Below are 17,664 nucleotides of genomic sequence, written 5' to 3' on the forward strand. Positions count from 1 at the left end.
GGTTAAATCATACCCTACCTACTTGGAAGGAGTATGAGGAAAAAAACCCAAGTATCCTAAAACTGGGCAATAATTCTGGATGGACCAAAATGAGAGATTGCAAAAAACAGCTTCCCCTCTCCAGTGACCAGAGCAGAACAGATCTGAGCACAAGCCATTCCAACCAAACCACTGCCCAGAAGCAACACATCTCAGGCTCTCTGTATCTATTCCTGACATTCTGCAGTTTTCAATCATTGTCTAGAATGTAATACTTTCCACTTTTTGTGGGAAACAACTGCCTGAGTCATTTCCATCTTCCCCTGCAAGACTACACACTGGTTCCAGGTCAGACCTTGCACTGTCCATCACGTGAGGCTTTGCTCCACTCCTTTGCTCTTGACTTTTTTTTTAAGGGCACATAGTGATAGGATAAGGGGGAATGAAGCCATTCATTCCATGAAGGAACCAGAAGAGGGGAGACTGAGATTGGATCTTAGGAGGAAATTCTTCACTATGAGGGTGCTGAGCCCCTGGGTGCCCAGGTTGCCCCCAGAAGCTGTGGCTGCCCCATCCCTGGAGGTGTTGAAGGCTGGATGGGGCTTGGAGCCCCCTGGGCTGGGGGAGGGGTCCCTGACCATGGCAGGGGTGGCACTGGGGGGATTTAAAGTCTGAGACCAGTCTGGGACTCTGCACAATCTGACCTGACATCCCTGCCCAGGCCCAGCTCTCTGCAGCCAGGCTGGCAATGCTTCTGGACATGGCTCAGTGGCTAAAATGAGCCACAAATCACTCTTCAAATAAACCTGTTATCAATACTTGCTTTACACAAAAGCCCTGTGAGAAGAAAGCTGTAAGACACACTCACAGAGGAACCCCAGTGACAGACAGGGCTAAATGCAGAGCAGGAGCCCAACCCAGGGAGATCCCTTCCTCACCTGGTGAAAACAGCTTTCTCCTTCTTAGCATCCATGGTCAGCTTGATGGTTTCCTGGCCCGAGCCTGTGCTGATGGTTTCTGTGACAGTATCAGCCTTCTCCTCCTCCTCCTCGCTGTCGGAGCCCCCCGAGGAGCTGCTGTCTGAGGCCACCAGTGGGGCCTTCCTGGTGACACAGACATTCCAGACGCAGGGAGAGGCAGTGCTGGCTGGGAGAGCAAAGCATCCACAGGGAAAAATTAACAAAAGCCCAGGAACAGCTCCCCAGGCAGGCCCTGAGTAAGCAGGCTGCTGTACAACAGAGCAGCTGCAGCTTCTGCCAGTTCTGGGGTGACAGTTTCTGTGCAGGGTTACTGGTTTGCAAGAAGGGGAACAAAGAAATCCAACCCCAGTAATCACATTCTCCACTTGCCACCTCATGGCTGTGGCTCATGCACACAGCAGAGGAGATTTATGAGATTTATTCACTTGCTGAGTGTTGCCAGCTCTGAACAGAGGGTTCAGGCAGTCCCTGGGTCTCTGGTGACTGTCACCCAGCTCTGAGAACTTGCTGTGGGGTAATTAAAGCAGTGACACTTTGCTCTACCCAAAGGAGGAGGGAATGGATCAGAGTGAGCCAACCAACTGGGCAGGCACAATTACCAACAGGGCACTGACCCAGCCTTCCCAGTGACTTTGTAATCAAGCAGACAGTTAAACAGGACTTCAATTGTCCCTGTGGCATCAGCTGTCACTAACTTAAATGTCATCCTCTTCTTTCTGAATGATATTATCCCAACAAACACCCAGGATTTCTGAGTTATAATTTCCAGAGGTTAATCACTGTATGAAAAGTAAGGTCAGGCAAATGACACTGGAGGGAAGCTCTCCCTGGCAGGCTTGGTTTGCATGCAGAGCTTCAAACAGCTTAAAGAAACCATCTGGTTTGTCTCACAACATTCTCACTTACAGTTTTTGTCTTGACTCTGCTTTGAGCTTCCATCTGAAACGTTGCTTTCTGTGTCAGCTGGAGAACTGCACCGTGGGCCTGACTCTGAGCTGAAGTAAAAGGGAAAAAACCTTAAGAGTGAAGTTCAGACACTCTGGTTGTGCTTCTACATCCCTCAGGAGAAGAAACTATTAGGGCTTACTCTTTCTCTACTAAATATTTTAACTTCTAAAAACTTACTAATTATTTATAGTCCCAGTGTAGCAGCAGTGATGGTGCACAAAGCATTTCTGTGTGGTAAGACAAGCCAGAAACACTGGAAGGCAAAGGGAAGGACAAAGCCCTGACCCAGAAGACCCCAGACAAGATTAAAAAAACGAAGAAGAAGGAGAAGAAGGAGAAGGAGAAGGAGAAGGAAGAAGGAAGGAGAAGGAGAAGGAGAAGGAGAAGGAGAAGGAGAAGGAGAAGGAGAAGGAGAAGGAGAAGGAGAAGGGAAGGAAAAGGAAGGAAGGAAAAGGAAAGGAGAAGGAAAAGGAGAGGAAAAGGAGAAGAGAGAAGGAGGAAGGAGAAGAAGGAGAAGGGAGGAGAAGGAGAAGGAGAAGGAGAAGGAAGAAGGAGAAGGAGAAGGAGAAGGAGAAGGAGAAGGAGAAGGAGAAGGAGAAGGAAGGAGAAGGAAAGGAAAAGGAAAAGGAGAAGGAAAAGGAGAAGGAAAAGGAGAAGGAAAAGGAGGAGAAGGAGAAGGAAGAAGACTGCAGTCAATGCATGCCAGCAAACCAGATCTCCAATCTCATCCATCCAGAAGTTACAAGGAAACTGAAGGAAGTTGCTCCTTACCAGCAGAAGGGCTGGAAGTCTGTAAACTTTGCCCATCCTTTCTCCTCTGGCGTGGGGTTCTCTGGGGCTGCTGAATCCCAGACACTTGATCCAACATCCATGGCAACACAGGGCGTGGGGGGCTTGGAGCTGACGGCTCAAACACAGCTGTCCACCCAGCCCCTGGGGACACACAACCAAGGGATTGGAACCCCTCTGAGTTTTCAGACTCTTTGGCCACCCCAATAACACTCCAAAGCGATCCCAGAGACAACACAAGACCCTCCAGAGGGACTCCACAAGTCTCCAGGAAGCTGCTTGTCCCACCACTTACAGACCAGCAGCCTGGGAATCCCTCTGTGCTAAACACAAGTGGCAGCCAGAGGTGAGAAGCATCAGTTCAGAAAAATGACATTTCAGATTTCTTCCTTCTCTGAGCCAGTAATTTCAGCTGAACTCCAAGAACCTGAGTTTCCTGAAAAGCCAAGTGCCAGGGCTGTCAAGCATTTCAGCTCACTGACTGCTTAATCTTGGCAATTACAGGCAAGGAATTCACATACAGATTAAAAATGTTTGAGATAACAGGAGTGATCCTGAGCAAAACTAAGACTGTGATGTTTTTATACTCCCAGCCTACTCCTTGTTCAATAAAACATACTGCTTACAATCACATGGTTTTTTTAAAAGCATTTTCCATTACCTTTCCTCAAGAAAAAGCATTGCAGAGGTGCTTTATGCAAAACTGATCTGCATGGAACAAAACTGCCAGCAGACACCCACTGAGGCTACAAGTGAAATACAATTGGAACCAAAGTCCTCTAGAAGGGCAACTGAACTGCTGTAGGCTATCCACAGGTTGTCATCTGGGGTGTTCACACTGTGTTTTCTCAGTAAGGAACTGAAACTATAGAATGGTTTGGTTTGGAAAGGACCTTAAAGACCCCCCAGTGTCCCCCTGCCATGGTCAGGGACCCCTCCCCCAGCCCAGGGGGCTCCAAGCCCCATCCAACCTTCAACACCTCCAGGGATGGGGCAGCCACAGCTTCTGGGGGCAACCTGGGCACCCAGGGGCTCAGCACCCTCACCCCAAACACTTTCTCCCTCCCTGCCCCAAGAAATAGAATCCTGGAATGGGTTGGGTTGGAAGAGAACTGAAAGCTCAGCTCATTCCAACCCCCCTGCCATGGGCAGGGACACCTCCCTCCCAGATTGCTCCAAGCCCCATCCAAACCTGGCTTTGAACACTGCCAGGGATGGGCAGAGACTCTTTTCCTGGGCAAACCTGGTTCTAAAGCTCAGCACCCTCACCCCAAACACGTTCTCCCTCCCTCCCTCCCTCCCTCCCTGCCCAAGATCTCCTCTCCATCTCCCCTCTCCCAGCTGCAAACCCTTCCCCCTCGCAGGCTTCCCATCCCTCCAGGCCCTGTCCCAAGTCCCTCCCCAGCTTCCCTGGAGCCCCTTCAGGCACTGGAAGGTGCTCTATAGGTTCTCCCCATTGCAGCCTTCTCTTCTCCAGCCTCAACACCCCCAACTCTCTCAGCCTGGCTCCAGAGCAGAGCTGCCCAGCCCTCCCAGCAGCTCCAGGGCCTCCTCTGCACTGGCTCCAACAGCTCCGTGTCCTTCTGCTGATGGGGACCCCAGAGCTGGACACAGCTTTACCCCAGGGGGGAGCAGAGGGGACAATCCCCTCCCTGCCCTGCTGCTCACACTGCTTTTAAAACCTGGCACTACCACTGGGTGTGGAGAGCTGATCACTGGAATTAATGTGCACTGGGCTCACCCTTAGGAGTCCACAGACATCACCTCAAAAATGCAGTGTTTTAAAACTGAAAATGTTTGCACCAAACAGGGAACAACCATTCCCCTTTCTGTCCCTTTATTTGGGCTGACTGGGATTGCTCTGCTGGCAGCACTGGGGAGTCTCAGATCTTCCACAGCACCATTTGCACTGTGAGCTGGGAAATGGGTCCCTCTGCAGCAGTGTCTGCCCCTGGCACTGGTACAAATGGGTCTGTAATTGCCAAGTGAAGCCAAGCAGGCAATTAGGCAGAACAGGAAAATACACAGAGCAGGGAGATACTTGGCAAGGGGCTGAGTAAAACCTTTATGATCTAATGTAAGGAGTTCATGTCATAATCCTCCACTAATGCCTTCTCCTATTACTACCACAAGACTTACACAACACAACACTGCAATAGTATTTCTCTTGTACTTGCACCTGGGTGGCTGTCTAAGCACAGCTGAAGCAGCTCCTTGCTGCTCTACAGAACCTGGGCAGGACTCAATCTCACATTTCAGAGATAAAAATATGAAGACTGAGATTTCACATTTCTCATCCACAAAGGTGGAAATAAATTGGTTTAGATTGGGTATCAGGAAAAATTTCTTTACTGAAAGGCTGGTCAGACCCTGGCCCGGGCTGCCCAGGGCAGTGGTGGAGTCACCATCCTTGGAAGGGTTCAAAACTGTGTGTATGTGGCACTTGAGGACACGGTTTAGTGGGCATGGTGGTGCTGGGCTGGTGGGTGGAGCTGAGGATCTTGGAGGTTTTTTCCAACCAAAAGGATTCCATGATTTTTTGATTCTGTAATTACAGACCAGCCACAGAAACCCAGCAATGTGCAGAGAAGTCCCAGTCCCCATTTCAAAGGAGGGGTGGTGCTGGTTTTACCTTCAGAGGAGTCAGAGTCTTTCTGCTCAGGGGTATTACTCTTGCTTGCTGAGGAAGGAGGCGGCTGCTGCTCCGTTTCCTCCTCTTCTTCAGAGTCCACGCTGCCATCATGATCCCCATTCTCAAGATCACTTTTGGAAGAACTCTCTGAGGTCTGAGACGCTCCAAATCTAAATGGAAAAACTCAGAATGAAAAATAAAAACCTTTCACAGCAGCCAGTTCATCCCTCACCTACCTCCTCCCTGCCCCGGGGAGGAAACCCAAACGGTGCCGTGACCAGGAGATGCAGAACACCTTCTGCAGGGATTATTTCCCCAAGAGACAGAGAGCTCAGACAGGGAACAGCAGGCACTGCTCTGGATACTTCCACCAACGTCCCCAAGAGCTTTCCTTGTCAAAATGCATCTGCAGGGTTTTAATGGGAAATGGGTTGCAGTGACACACTCGGGCTGGAGACTGATCTGAGCGGGCAAAAGAGCAGCAGAGGAGGGGAACACCCGGGTGGGATCAGTCCTGGGCATCAAGATGACAACCCAGTTATTGATGGACAGGAACACAAAGGTCTTGGCCATTTCCCCTGTCTCATCTGATCATATTTTCAGACACAGAGCCACAGGAGGAACTTAATCTGGTAACTGGCTGTGTCAAAAGGATGAGGAACAGGAGATGGTTTGCAGTGGCAGAGATGCAGCAGGGGAGGTCACTGCTTCACACCCAAAACATCCCTTTCCTTCTGCTGACACCAAGAAGAACATTCTGTGGACTGTCCTCAGACTTAAAATGCTTTCAAGCTCCTCCTCTTCAAATATGAGGAAAAAAGGAAGTTTGAAAGATTCCAAACTAAGGGTGGAGCTTTAAAACTATCTTCAATGAGAGGGTGGGCAATGAGGGTTCCCATCACCAGTGCATTCCCTCACACTGGAGCCTGGTTTCACATCCAGGACACCTCTTTTTGCAGAAGTGTGACTCTGGCTTATGTCAGAAAAAGGCCTCACAGCACATGAACCACAGAATCACAGAATGGCTGAGGTGGGAACGGACCTCAGAGCTCATCCCCTCCAGCCCCCCTGCCATGCCCAGGGACACCTCTCATCCAGCCCAGGGTGCTCAGAGCCTCATCCAGCCTGGCCCTGAACCCCTCCAGGGAGGGGGCAGCCACAGCTTCTCTGGGCAATCTGTTCCAGAGTCTCAGCACCCCCTGCTGAAGAACTTCTTCCTCAGCTCCAGGCTGAACCTCTTCTCCTGCACTTTCAAACCATTTCCCCTTCTCCTATCCCTGGACACTCTTCTGAAAAGACCCTCTGCAGCCTCCCTGGAGGTTCCCTTAATAAGTAACAAACTATTAAACATGCACTTAACTGAAATGTGCAGTTCCACAGCATTTGTGGGGGGTAAATGTATCATCAAGCTTCTGCTTTCATCTTACCGTGTTCTTGATTTCACTTGGGTTGCATAGGTGATCTCCTTCTCTTCCCAGATATCTTCTTCCTCCTCATTGTCATCGAACTGCTGGATCCTCTCGTTGCAGCAGGCTTCAAAGAGGGAAGCATTGGGCTACAATAGTAAAAGGAAACCAAATTCCATTCATTCCTCAGAGACAGAAACAAGAACATCAGTGATATTTCACAGAACAGCACCTGTACACAACTGAAACCATGAAGGTGTCTGCATTTCCTTCACCTTCCATCCCAAGGTGTGTGACAAACCATGTTCAGCTGTGGAAAAGTAATAACAGCACAAAGTGTTCAGGAGCAGCAAGCTCAGGACAGGTCAGTGTGTGCCCAGGTAGCCAAGGTGGCCACCAGCATCCTGGCTGGGACCAGCAGTGGGGTGGGCAGCAGGAGCAGGGCAGGGATCATCCCCTGTGCTGGGCACTGCTGAGGCTGCACCCCCAATCCTGGGGTCAGTTCTGGGCCCCTCAGGAGCAGAAGGAGATTGAGGGGCTGGAGAGTGTCCAGAGAAGGGAATGGAGCTGGGGAAGGGGCTGGAGAGCAAGGAGAAGGGATGGAGAGTGAGGAGGAGAGGCTGGAGAAGATGGAGAAGGGGCTGGAAAAGATGGAGGAGGAGCTGGAGAGTAAGGAGAAGGTCTGGAAAGTAAGGAGTAGGTTCTGGAGAAGATGGAGAAGGGGTTGGAGAGGAAGGAGAAGGTCTGGAGAGTGAGAAGAAGGGTCTGGAGAGCAAGGAGAAGGGATGGAGATGAAGGAGGAGGTTGTGGAGAAGATGGAGAAGGGTCTGGAGAGCAAGGAGAAGGTCTGGAGAAGTTGTGAGGAGCAGCTGAGGGCCCTGGGGGTGTTGATCCTGGAGCAGAGGAGGCTGAGGGGAGACCTTGTGGGTCTCTGCAACCCCCTGAGAGGAGGTTGGAGCCAGGGGGGGTCGGGCTCTGCTCCCAAGGAACAAGGGATGGGACAAGAGGAACTTTGGGCACAACTCAAGTTGTGCCAGGGGAGGTTTAGGTTGGAGCTGGGGAAGAATTTCTGCCTGGAAAGGGTTGTCAGGGCCTGGCCCAGGCTGCCCAGGGCAGGGCTGGAGTCCCCATCATCCCTGGGGGGGTCTCAGACCCTGGGGATGTGGTGGTGCTGGGGTTCTGACTGCCAAGGGGCTGAAGATGGGCCAGCAGTGTGCCTGGGTGGCTAAGAAAGCCAACGGGATCCTGGCTTGTGTTAGGAACAGTGTGGCCAGCAGAAGCAGGGAGGTGACTGTCCCCCTGGACTCAGCACTGGTGGGGTCACCCCTTGAGTTCTGTGTCCAGGTCTGAGCACCTCAATAGAACAGAGATCTGGAGGGGCTGCAGTGAGGGCAACGAGGCTGGGGAAGGGTCTGGGGAATAAATCTGATGCAGAATGATTGAGGGAAGGGGACTGGTCAGCTTGAGGAAGAGGAGGCTGAGGGGAGACCTCAGGGCTCTGTAACTACCTGCAAGGACATTGTGGAGAGGCTGGTGCTGGTCTCACCTCACGGGAAATCAGTGACAGAACAAGAGGGAAAGGACTCAACCTGCAGCAGGGAGGTTCAGACTGGACATCAGGAAAAAAATTTCACAGCAAGAGTGGTGAGACAGTGGGATGGGTTGTCCAGGGAGGTGGTGGAGTCACCATCCCTGGGGGGGTTTGAAGGTTGTTCAGATGTGGTGTTGGGGGATGTGGTTTAGGGGAGAACTTTGCAGAGTAGGGATGGTGGTTGGAGCCCGTGATCCCAAGGGGTTTTTCCAACCTGAAAGATTCCAAGAGTCTAATCTCAGGGCCATGGGCTAGCAGCAGACTTGGGGGAGTTGTGTTATTTGAACTCCACCATCTTAAAGGTCTTCTCCAACCAGAACAATTCTGTGATCAAGTAAGAAACCAAACACCCTGGAAAGGACAGAGTCCAGACATGGGTACAGGGAGGCATTCCTGCACAGACAGGACTGCTCTGCCTCTGAACTCTCTGGGATTCCTCTATTAAAAGACCAAGTTGAGACTTCCAGCTGCTGCATTAGAATTCCCTCACACCAAAAACTGCCTGCTCAGGAGAAAAAACAAGTGAAGATGAGTGGACAAAGAGCTCTTGGTGGCTGCAAGCTCAGCTGGCAGGTTCAAAAGGAAAACAAATTCTTTGTGTCTAGAGAGCACTGCCCAGAGCAGACAGAAGAGAGAATAAAATACTCCTTATAGTACTGCTTGTGTGAAAAAGGAAGTATTTTAAGACTAGGGAAACCTAAGTCTTAGTATTGACTAAAATCAGCTTTGGTCAGGAGATGCTCTTGGAATCAGCTCTTTAAGCCAGTGTCCAGCTTGCCCAGTGAGTGCTGATTTAGGTGCATGAAACAAAAGAGGCAGCACACAACACAAACATATTTACACCTTAAAGAAACTCAGTCCTCTCTCTTTGAATTTTTTCCTAGTCTGTGTATGCCAAAACTATCAAAGTGAATATGAAGACAACAGACTCACTGCAGAGAAAGATTCCTCCAGAGAATACAAGTTCTGAAGACCCCCAACACCACAACCCAGGGAGATTCTCCACGGGTACATGCAGTGCCCTGAGCTCCTGGAATGGCTCAGCTACAGCTCAGGTTTCATTTACCAAAATAACTTATCAAATGGTTTTTTCCTTGCCAAATGATAACAGATAATCTGAATGAGAACAATGAGAACCAAGCTGCTGGAATCTGTCCTACAAAATATCCCCAAATACCCACTTACACTGTCATCATCAGCATCGATGTTGAAGTTGATCTCTGCAATCCTGTCAAAGGGAGCACTGCAGAAAGTGAAAGAAAAGAAATGTCAGTGATGGCACAGAGCAGGAGAGGAATTCTGCAGCCCCAGCAGAGAGGGAGAGGACAGCAAACCATGGAGACAGTGTCTGAGACCACTCAGTGCCTTCTGCAGCCTTCTCCTGGCTTTGGGAGGGAAGATTATTTTGCATTTGCAAATATTTGAAAAAACCACGTAGGGTTTTCACACTTAGGTCTTGATTCACCACCTCAGTGAACAACCTTTGTCATCATCTTGCTGGCATTTTGAAGCTTCATGGCAATGTCTGGCTGTTATTTTGCAGCTCTTGTGGTACCTGGGGACCATAAAAGTCTCTCTAGCTGAACCAAATATTGCTGAAAAAACCCCAAACAAACAACCCAGTTCATAATTAACTGGCAAGAGAAGGAGCTGCACCCAACTGCTCCAGGATTCCAGTCCTGTGTTCACCCAACAATTCCACTGGGTTCCTCAGCACAAGACTTGGACAGACCCAAACCCTGCAGAGTGGGTCCCAGAAAGAGGCAGTGGGGTCTGTCCCTGTCTGCTGCCACAGAACCCCAGGAAAGGACCCTCAGGGACCCTCAGGGGGCTCAGCACCCCCAGGGCATTCACAGACAGAACACTGCAAAGGTTGGTAAATAAACCCAATTCCTGGCTGGGCCCTAGGAGTGCTGTCAGAACAGCAGAGGGTGCTGCAGACCAGCAAACTCCAACCTCCCAGCAAACTCCAACCTCCCAGCAAACTCCAACCTCCCAGCAAACTCCATCCTCCCAGCAAACTCCAACCTCCCAGCAAACTCCATCCTCCCAGCAACCTCCATCCTCCCAGCAAACTCCAACCTCCCAGCAAACTCCAACCTCCCAGCAAACTCCATCCTCCCAGCAAACTCCAACCTCCCAGCAAACTCCATCCTCCCAGCAAACTCCATCCTCCCAGCAAACTCCAACCTCCCAGCAAACTCCATCCTCCCAGCAAACTCCAACCTCCCAGCAAACTCCATCCTCCCACCAAACTCCATCCTCCCAGCAAACTCCAACCTCCCAGCAAACTCCAACCTCCCAGCAAACTCCAACCTCCCAGCAAACTCCATCCTCCCAGCAAACTCCATCCTCCCAGCAAACTCCAACCTCCCAGCAAACTCCAACCTCCCAGCAAACTCCATCCTCCCAGCAAACTCCATCCTCCCAGCAAACTCCAACCTCCCAGCAAACTCCAACCTCCCAGCAAACTCCATCCTCCCAGCAAACTCCAACCTCCCAGCAAACTCCAACCTCCCAGCAAACTCCATCCTCCCAGCAAACTCCATCCTCCCAGCAAACTCCAACCTCCCAGCAAACTCCATCCTCCCAGCAAACTCCAACCTCCCAGCTCTGCCAGGATTTGTTCCCCCTATCTGTGCATCTTTAAAAGAAAATAAAACTGTCACCATGTAAAACAACCACTGAGTTAGCAAGAAGTACTGTCGTGCACATCACCAGGACATCCACATGTGATGGATATGTCTGAAATATCCAAACTGAGATCTGCATCAGTTCTCAGCTGCTGGAAAGGACAGGCAGCAGGCTCAGAATATCCAAGGCAGAGCAGTTTTACAGTATATTATCATACAGCATATCAACCCAGAGAAGGCTGGCACATCTCAGTTCCAGATTTTGTTCAGTTTCATGTTAATTTGCACAAGGGACATCAGCTGCCTCCAGCAGCTCCTCAGAAGTTGCTTCTTCCCCTCTGCCCACCTGCCCAGAACTTCAGTATTTCCTGCTGTCCTTAAAAGAGTATTTTACTTTTTTTAAAGTGTACAACTATGGGATTTATTTTGTTTAAATCTTATTCTAGTCTGGATTTTTTCTTTTTTTGCCTTATTAATGTTCTGGGCATCTATACTGCTCAGGGAAAGAAAAAAAAGAAAAAGAAAAAAAAAAAAGGGAAATAAAGACTCCAAAATCTTTGTTAGAACACAGCTCCCAGCTACTTGGCAGACACTTTAACAGAACTGCTAAGACCCTAAGGATCTTATGACCTTCTAACTCTACCTTGATTCCCATTCTGTGATTCACACCTGGAAGCAGCCCTGAAGCAGCCAAGCTTTTCCCACACTCATTTCAGTGAAGGGATTTCATGGGCCCAGCAGCTGCTAAAAACAGGATCTGAGCAGAACCAGCAGAAGCATCCTCAGGACATCAGATCTGGAGCAGCCAGAGTCAGAACACTGTGGCATGCCCAGAGCTTTCTGGGCTAAAACCTTCCAGTTTCTGTCAGCATTCCAGGATCCTGCAGGTCTCTGAAACCCAACATTCCCCAAGCTGTGAGCATCAGCCCCAGGACATAAACGTCCAGCAGGTCCTGTCACCTCTCTCCCCCTCACCTTGGATGACAAATATTTCCTCTGCTTGAGACAAGATGGAAGTGAAGAGGCAGAAGAGATGAGCAGGGGACATGCTGGGTGTCCTCCTGGAACATCCTCCTGGCAGTAAGTGTAAATACTCCCTGGTTTCCAGTTTCTTACCCATGATGGACAAGCAGGGTAATTACAGTCCCAGTAATTTCCTTAGCTGCAGTTTTTCAGGTGAAAAGATGAGCTGCAGTTTTAATTAGATTACTGCAGTTCTGCTCTAAAAGCAGCATCACTTCTGAACACTGCATTCAGCAAGTCAGAGTAATTCCACCTACATCTGCCTGCCCAGAACTGTTATTTGCTCTGTTTTATCTCAGATTCCTTATTCCCAGGAGAGGAAATGGCTCAATTTTCTGTGGACTTTATCAGAATGCTATTCTTTCTACTCCTAATTTCAACAAGGGCTTAATGCCACTGTGTGACTGCCCAGAGTCAGCTCTAATGCTTTGCCTTCTGTGCAATTACATTTATTTTAGAATATAGCTGGGTAGTAACTGTGTGTTTTATTAAAAATGTTTCTCTTCAGAATGAAGCAGCCCTTTTCTCCCTGGTTCTACAACTGCCTTTAAAGATCAGAGCAAAAAGAAAAAAAGGTCAAAAAAAAGAAAAAAAAAAAAGGTTTTCCACTGGTCACTCTCCTGTTTGTCTCAAACCCAAGGAGATACACAGGGAGCTTCCTTTTAAAACTGGAACCAGAGGAAAGAAGATCAGATGCAAAGAGGCTTAAATGCTACATATAAACCCCTTGAAGTGTTTTAAACTTACTTGATATTATCATCCTGGTCTGCAAACTCTTCATCATTAAAGCCAAACTGATCCACAAAGTTTGCTGTCATCTGCTGGATCTGGTACTCGGAGAAAGCCTGAGCAAAGGAGCACAAAGGGAGCTGTCACTGAGGTGGCCAGAGATGTGCAGCTCAGCTGGCTGAAAACACACACACTAAACAGCACTGAAATCACAGAAAACTGCTGAACTTTGAGGAATTGTCCACTGCACATGAGCAACTCACCTGCTGGAGAGAAAGTTCATTGGGAAAAGCACTCTCAATGTCTTCATCCTCACTGGAAGAATGCAGATGATGAGTGCTGACCTGAAAACAATACAATAAAAATAAGCACAAGCAAAAGGAAGTTCAAATACATCTAATTCCACACAGTCAGCCAAGGCCTGAGCTCCTCAGAGGGCAGAAACTTCCACAATTAATAACTCAGAAACCTGGACATGTTCACCCACATGAGGCTGCTGCTCTTTAACAAACTTCTATGGATTGTGCTTTCCACAAACACTCTGCCCCTGCAAGTTTGCTTCATAAAAACAAGCAAAAGGAAAAAAAAACCCAACCCTTTATTTTTCAAGCTAAAAGGTAGCCCAGAAGGCAGCAGAGCCACCTGCAGCAGGCACAGCATCCCACCCAGTTCTCACCAAATCCACCGTGTTCCTCCGGTTTGTTTCTGTCAGGGTCTCCTCCACAAAACTCTCCCACCTCCCCCTGCAATCTTCAGGTAGCTCTGGAACACAACAACAACTCATGAGAAATCACAGAATCTTCCACAGACTCTTTCAGGTTGGGAAGGACCCCAGCACCATCAAGTCACTTCACCCCCTGACACCTGAACCCAGGTGACCCCACATCCTATCAGTGCTCTGATTTTGCTCATCAGTTCCTGAAGGCTTCTGCAGAGACAGGAACACCTCTCATTAGGTGACCAGTCAGATGGGACTGCTCTTAACAAGCTTACCCTGCTGGTGGAATTACACTGGGCTAAAGACAAAAAACTTCACAACTTGGCTGCCCCATCCCTGGCCGTGTCCCAGCCCAGGCTGGATGAGATTCTGAGCAGCCTGGTCCAGTGGGAGATGTCCCTGCCCATGGCAGGGGGGCTGGAACTCAATGATTTTTAAGGTCACTTCCAACCCAACCCATTCCATGATTCTGTCCTGTGATTCTTCAAACTTTCCAAAACTCACCATGTATGTGGTGAACTTCTAAATCACTGTGGCTGGAAAAAGCCTTCAAGATCATGGAATCCAACCACTAACCCAGCCCTGCTAAATCCACCACTAACCCATGTCCCTCAGCACCACATTTCCAGGGTCTGAAACCCCTCCAGGGATGGGGCACCATCCTCCTTTGTCCTCCCTTTTCCTTCATGGGGATTCTGGTGGGCTGACCCCAGCCAGGAACTGAGCAGCCAGCCAGCTGCTCACTGACTCCCACAGCAGGATGGGGCAGAGAAGTGGAAGACCAAAAGTGGGAAAAACTCATGGGTTAAAGTAAAGTTCAACAAGGGGAGAGCCCAGCCAGAGCCAGTACAGTAAAACATGGGACAGAACTAAGTGTGACTTGTGGAACTTCTGGTCTTTGCCACAGTATTTTCAGACAGAGGTGACAACACACCAAGTTTCTGCATTGCCTCCTGATACGTTTGCTAGATGCCAGACCCAGAAACTCAGCTCACATCTGTGCTCATTGTTTCCCTTCACAGATGCAGATGGAAAAACCTCCTTTCCTCTCACATAAAAATGTCAGCTAGAACTTCTCAAAGTAAAGTCTGCTGAAGGGATGGTGCTGGACAGAGCCTGGCAACAGGAGCATCTCCAGCAAAGCAGAGCTGGGAGGCCTCTGCCACCATTTACTCTGCTGTGTCTCTTCTGCTGGGACAGGTACAAGAGTAAGGAAGTGCAGAAACACCATTTATAAACCACCCCAGACCACTGGAAATAAGCACTCTAAGTGCACACCTAAATCTGGGTGAAAAGAACCATTCTGTAGCACAAAAAAATGATACTTCCAGCCTCTGGCTGCAAAAGCAAAGTTCTGACATTTCAGTGGAATTGTGTGAAAATGAAGAGCAACAAAATTTAGTCCAGATATTTTCTTTTTTTTTTTACATGATGGGAAACTGTGATATTTAACTACAAACTATCTGCATCCTAAAAGGGACCCTCTCAGAATACAGGCTACAGAAGTTTTTCCAAAATGCCTACACGGGTTATTTTGTGAAGCAGAAAGAAAGAGGAATGGAGAAAGAAACACAGACCTTTAATGAACTCACTGATCTGAGTCTGCATGGGGCCCTTCTCCATGTTCTGTACTACAGCATTGGCTATCCGGGTGAGGTGGCCCATGTTGCCTCTCCTCATGCCACCTTCTGCCCTGAAAAAGAGAAAACACTCAGTAGCCACTTGGCCAGGCACCAGGAACCCCTGGGGATGGTCAGGACCAGGAACCCCAAAGTGATGGTCAGGAATCCCCAGGTGATGGAAACTCAGGGTGATGGTCAGGACCAGGAACCCCTGGAGATGGTCAGGACCAGGAACCCCTGGGGATGGTCAGGACCAGGAATCCCTGGGGATGGTCAGGACCAGGAACCCCTGGGGATGGCCAGGACCAGGAACCCCAGGTGATGGTCAGGACCAGGAACCCCTGGAGATGGTCAGGACCAGGAACCCCTGGGGATAGTCAGGACCAGGAGCCCCAGATGATGGTCAGGACCAGGAACCCCTGGGGATGGCCAGGACCAGGAACCCCAGGTGATGGTCAGGACCAGGAACCCCTGGGGATGGTCAGGACCAGGAACCCCAAAGTGATGGTCAGGACCAGGAACCCCTGGGGATGGTCAGGACCAGGAATCCCTGGGGATGGTCAGGACCAGGAACCCCAGGTGATGGTCAGGACCAGGAATCCCTGGTGATGGTCAGGACCAGGAACCCCTGGTGATGGTCAGGACCAGGAACCCCTGGGGATGGTCAGGACCAGGAACCCCAGGTGATGGTCAGGACCAGGAACCCCAAAGTGATGGTCAGGACCAGGAACCCCTGGGGATGGTCAGGACCAGGAATCCCTGGTGATGGTCAGGACCAGGAACCCCTGATGATGGTCAGGACCAGGAACCCCTGGGGATGGTCAGGACCAGGAACCCCAAAGTGATGGTCAGGACCAGGAAACCCTGGGGATGGTCAGGACCAGGAACCCCTGGGGATGGTCAGGACCAGGAACCCCTGGGGATGGTCAGGATCACTGTCATGACCCAGACACACTCAGAGCTCCCCCCTGGTGCCCTGTGAGCTCCACAGGGGTCACCCTGAGCAGGGAAGCAGCAGGAGCACTGCTGGCTGGGGCAGGCAGAGCACAGGGATGAGTTTCTCCCTGGGACAGAGGAACCTTTTGCATTTTTTCCTGTCTGAATGCAGCAGGTAGAGCTGAAGTTACAAGGAGCAAGCTAACTGGGTACATGGAAAGCCCAGCACAGAAATGAATCATCTGGTTATCATTCCCACTGAGGACAACTCTCATCAATAGGAATTCACATCACTACTACTGGAAAAGCCCTGGAGATTTATTTGCAATTGAAGCACTAAGCAGATGAATTCAGGAGGACAAAGGACACTCATCCACACCCACGAAGATTTCCCTTACAAACAAACAAACAAACAAACAAACAAACCCTGGAAAAAGCTAACTCGGAGTCCAAAAGTCACTTTTCTGTGAATTTTCAGTGGACAGCAAAAAGCAAACTAGCTGAGGGTGTCCCTGCTCACTGCAGGGGGTTGGACCTTCAGAGGTCCCTTCCAACCCAAATCATTCCATGATTCTAAAAATCAAGGGGATGAAGAGCCTGAAATAATTCTGCTGTCCACAGGATCCAAAAAAGGATTGATGAGATTTGGGAAGAACAAAGTAAACCCTCGTGGCAGAGCACTGGGGGAAGAAATGTGAGAGAATCATGTTCAGAAACAGCGTTTCTGGCTTTAACCTGGAGGTGCTGAGCCCAAAGCTCTGTTCTGGAGCCCTGTCCTACAGCTCTGCCCAACGTCTGCTCCTCAGCACTCCTGCAAAGCTCAGCTTGCTGGAAAATCCCAGGTGATAAAAGCAGTGCCTGGTGATGTCTCTGTCTCTGGGGTTGTGCACACTGGGAGGACATGGCCAAAACTCCTCCTGAGCTGGGCAGTCCTGAAGCTGCTGCTGGAACCTCAGCTTTGGATTGCCAGGAAGCTGAACAGGAGCCAGCAGTGTGCCCAGGTGGCCAAGAAGGCCAATGGCATCCTGGGCTGGCTCAGGAACAGCGTGGCCAGCAGGTCCAGGGAAGGGATTCTGCCCCTGTGCTCAGCTCTGGGGAGGCCACAGCTTGAGTCCTGTGTCCAGTTCTGGGCCCCTCAGCTCAGGAAGGAGCTTGAGGTCCTCGAACAGGTCCAAAGGAGGCAACTGGGCTGGTGAAGGGACTCAAACACAGATCCTATGAGGAGAGGCTGAGGGAGCTGGGGGTGTTGAGGCTGGAGAAGAGGAGGCTCAGGGGAGACCTCATCACTCTCTGCAACTCCCTGAAAGGAGGTTGGAGCCAGGGGGGGGTCGGGGAGGTATCAGTGGGATAAGAGGGCTCGGACTAAAGAATTTTTTCCTAATATCCAACCTAAACCTCCCCTGGCAGAGCTTCAGCTTCACTCTGCCAGGGGAGGTTTAGGTTGGATATTAGGAAAGGATTCTTTGCAGAGAGGGTGATCAGACACTGGAATGCCCAGGGAAGTAGTGGATTCTCCGTGTCTGGAGATCTTTCCAAAGAGCCTGGATGTGGCACTGAGTGCCATGGGCTGGGAACTGCAGTGGGAGTGGATCAAGGGTTGGACTTGATGATCTCTGAGGTCCCTTCCAACCCAGCCAGTTCTGTGATTCTGTGATTCTTTGGTTCAACACTGCAATAT

General features: G+C 50.0%; 1 protein-coding gene across 1 annotated transcript in view; it reads right to left on the reverse strand.

Annotated features, from left to right (window-relative positions):
• Positions 1-17,664, reverse strand: part of LOC103537551 (serine/threonine-protein phosphatase 6 regulatory subunit 2) — an 82,528-nt gene that overhangs the window by 11,621 nt on the left and 53,243 nt on the right. The window contains 11 exon segments of the mRNA XM_030456691.1: positions 918-1,125; positions 1,866-1,954; positions 2,679-2,811; positions 2,814-2,840; positions 5,329-5,498; positions 6,756-6,883; positions 9,511-9,568; positions 12,729-12,826; positions 12,974-13,054; positions 13,387-13,472; positions 15,006-15,121. Of these exon segments, the coding sequence (XP_030312551.1) occupies positions 918-1,125; positions 1,866-1,954; positions 2,679-2,811; positions 2,814-2,840; positions 5,329-5,498; positions 6,756-6,883; positions 9,511-9,568; positions 12,729-12,826; positions 12,974-13,054; positions 13,387-13,472; positions 15,006-15,121 (1,194 nt within the window).

Source organism: Calypte anna, chromosome 10 (assembly GCF_003957555.1).
Source record: "Calypte anna isolate BGI_N300 chromosome 10, bCalAnn1_v1.p, whole genome shotgun sequence".
Taxonomy (NCBI): domain Eukaryota; kingdom Metazoa; phylum Chordata; class Aves; order Apodiformes; family Trochilidae; genus Calypte; species Calypte anna.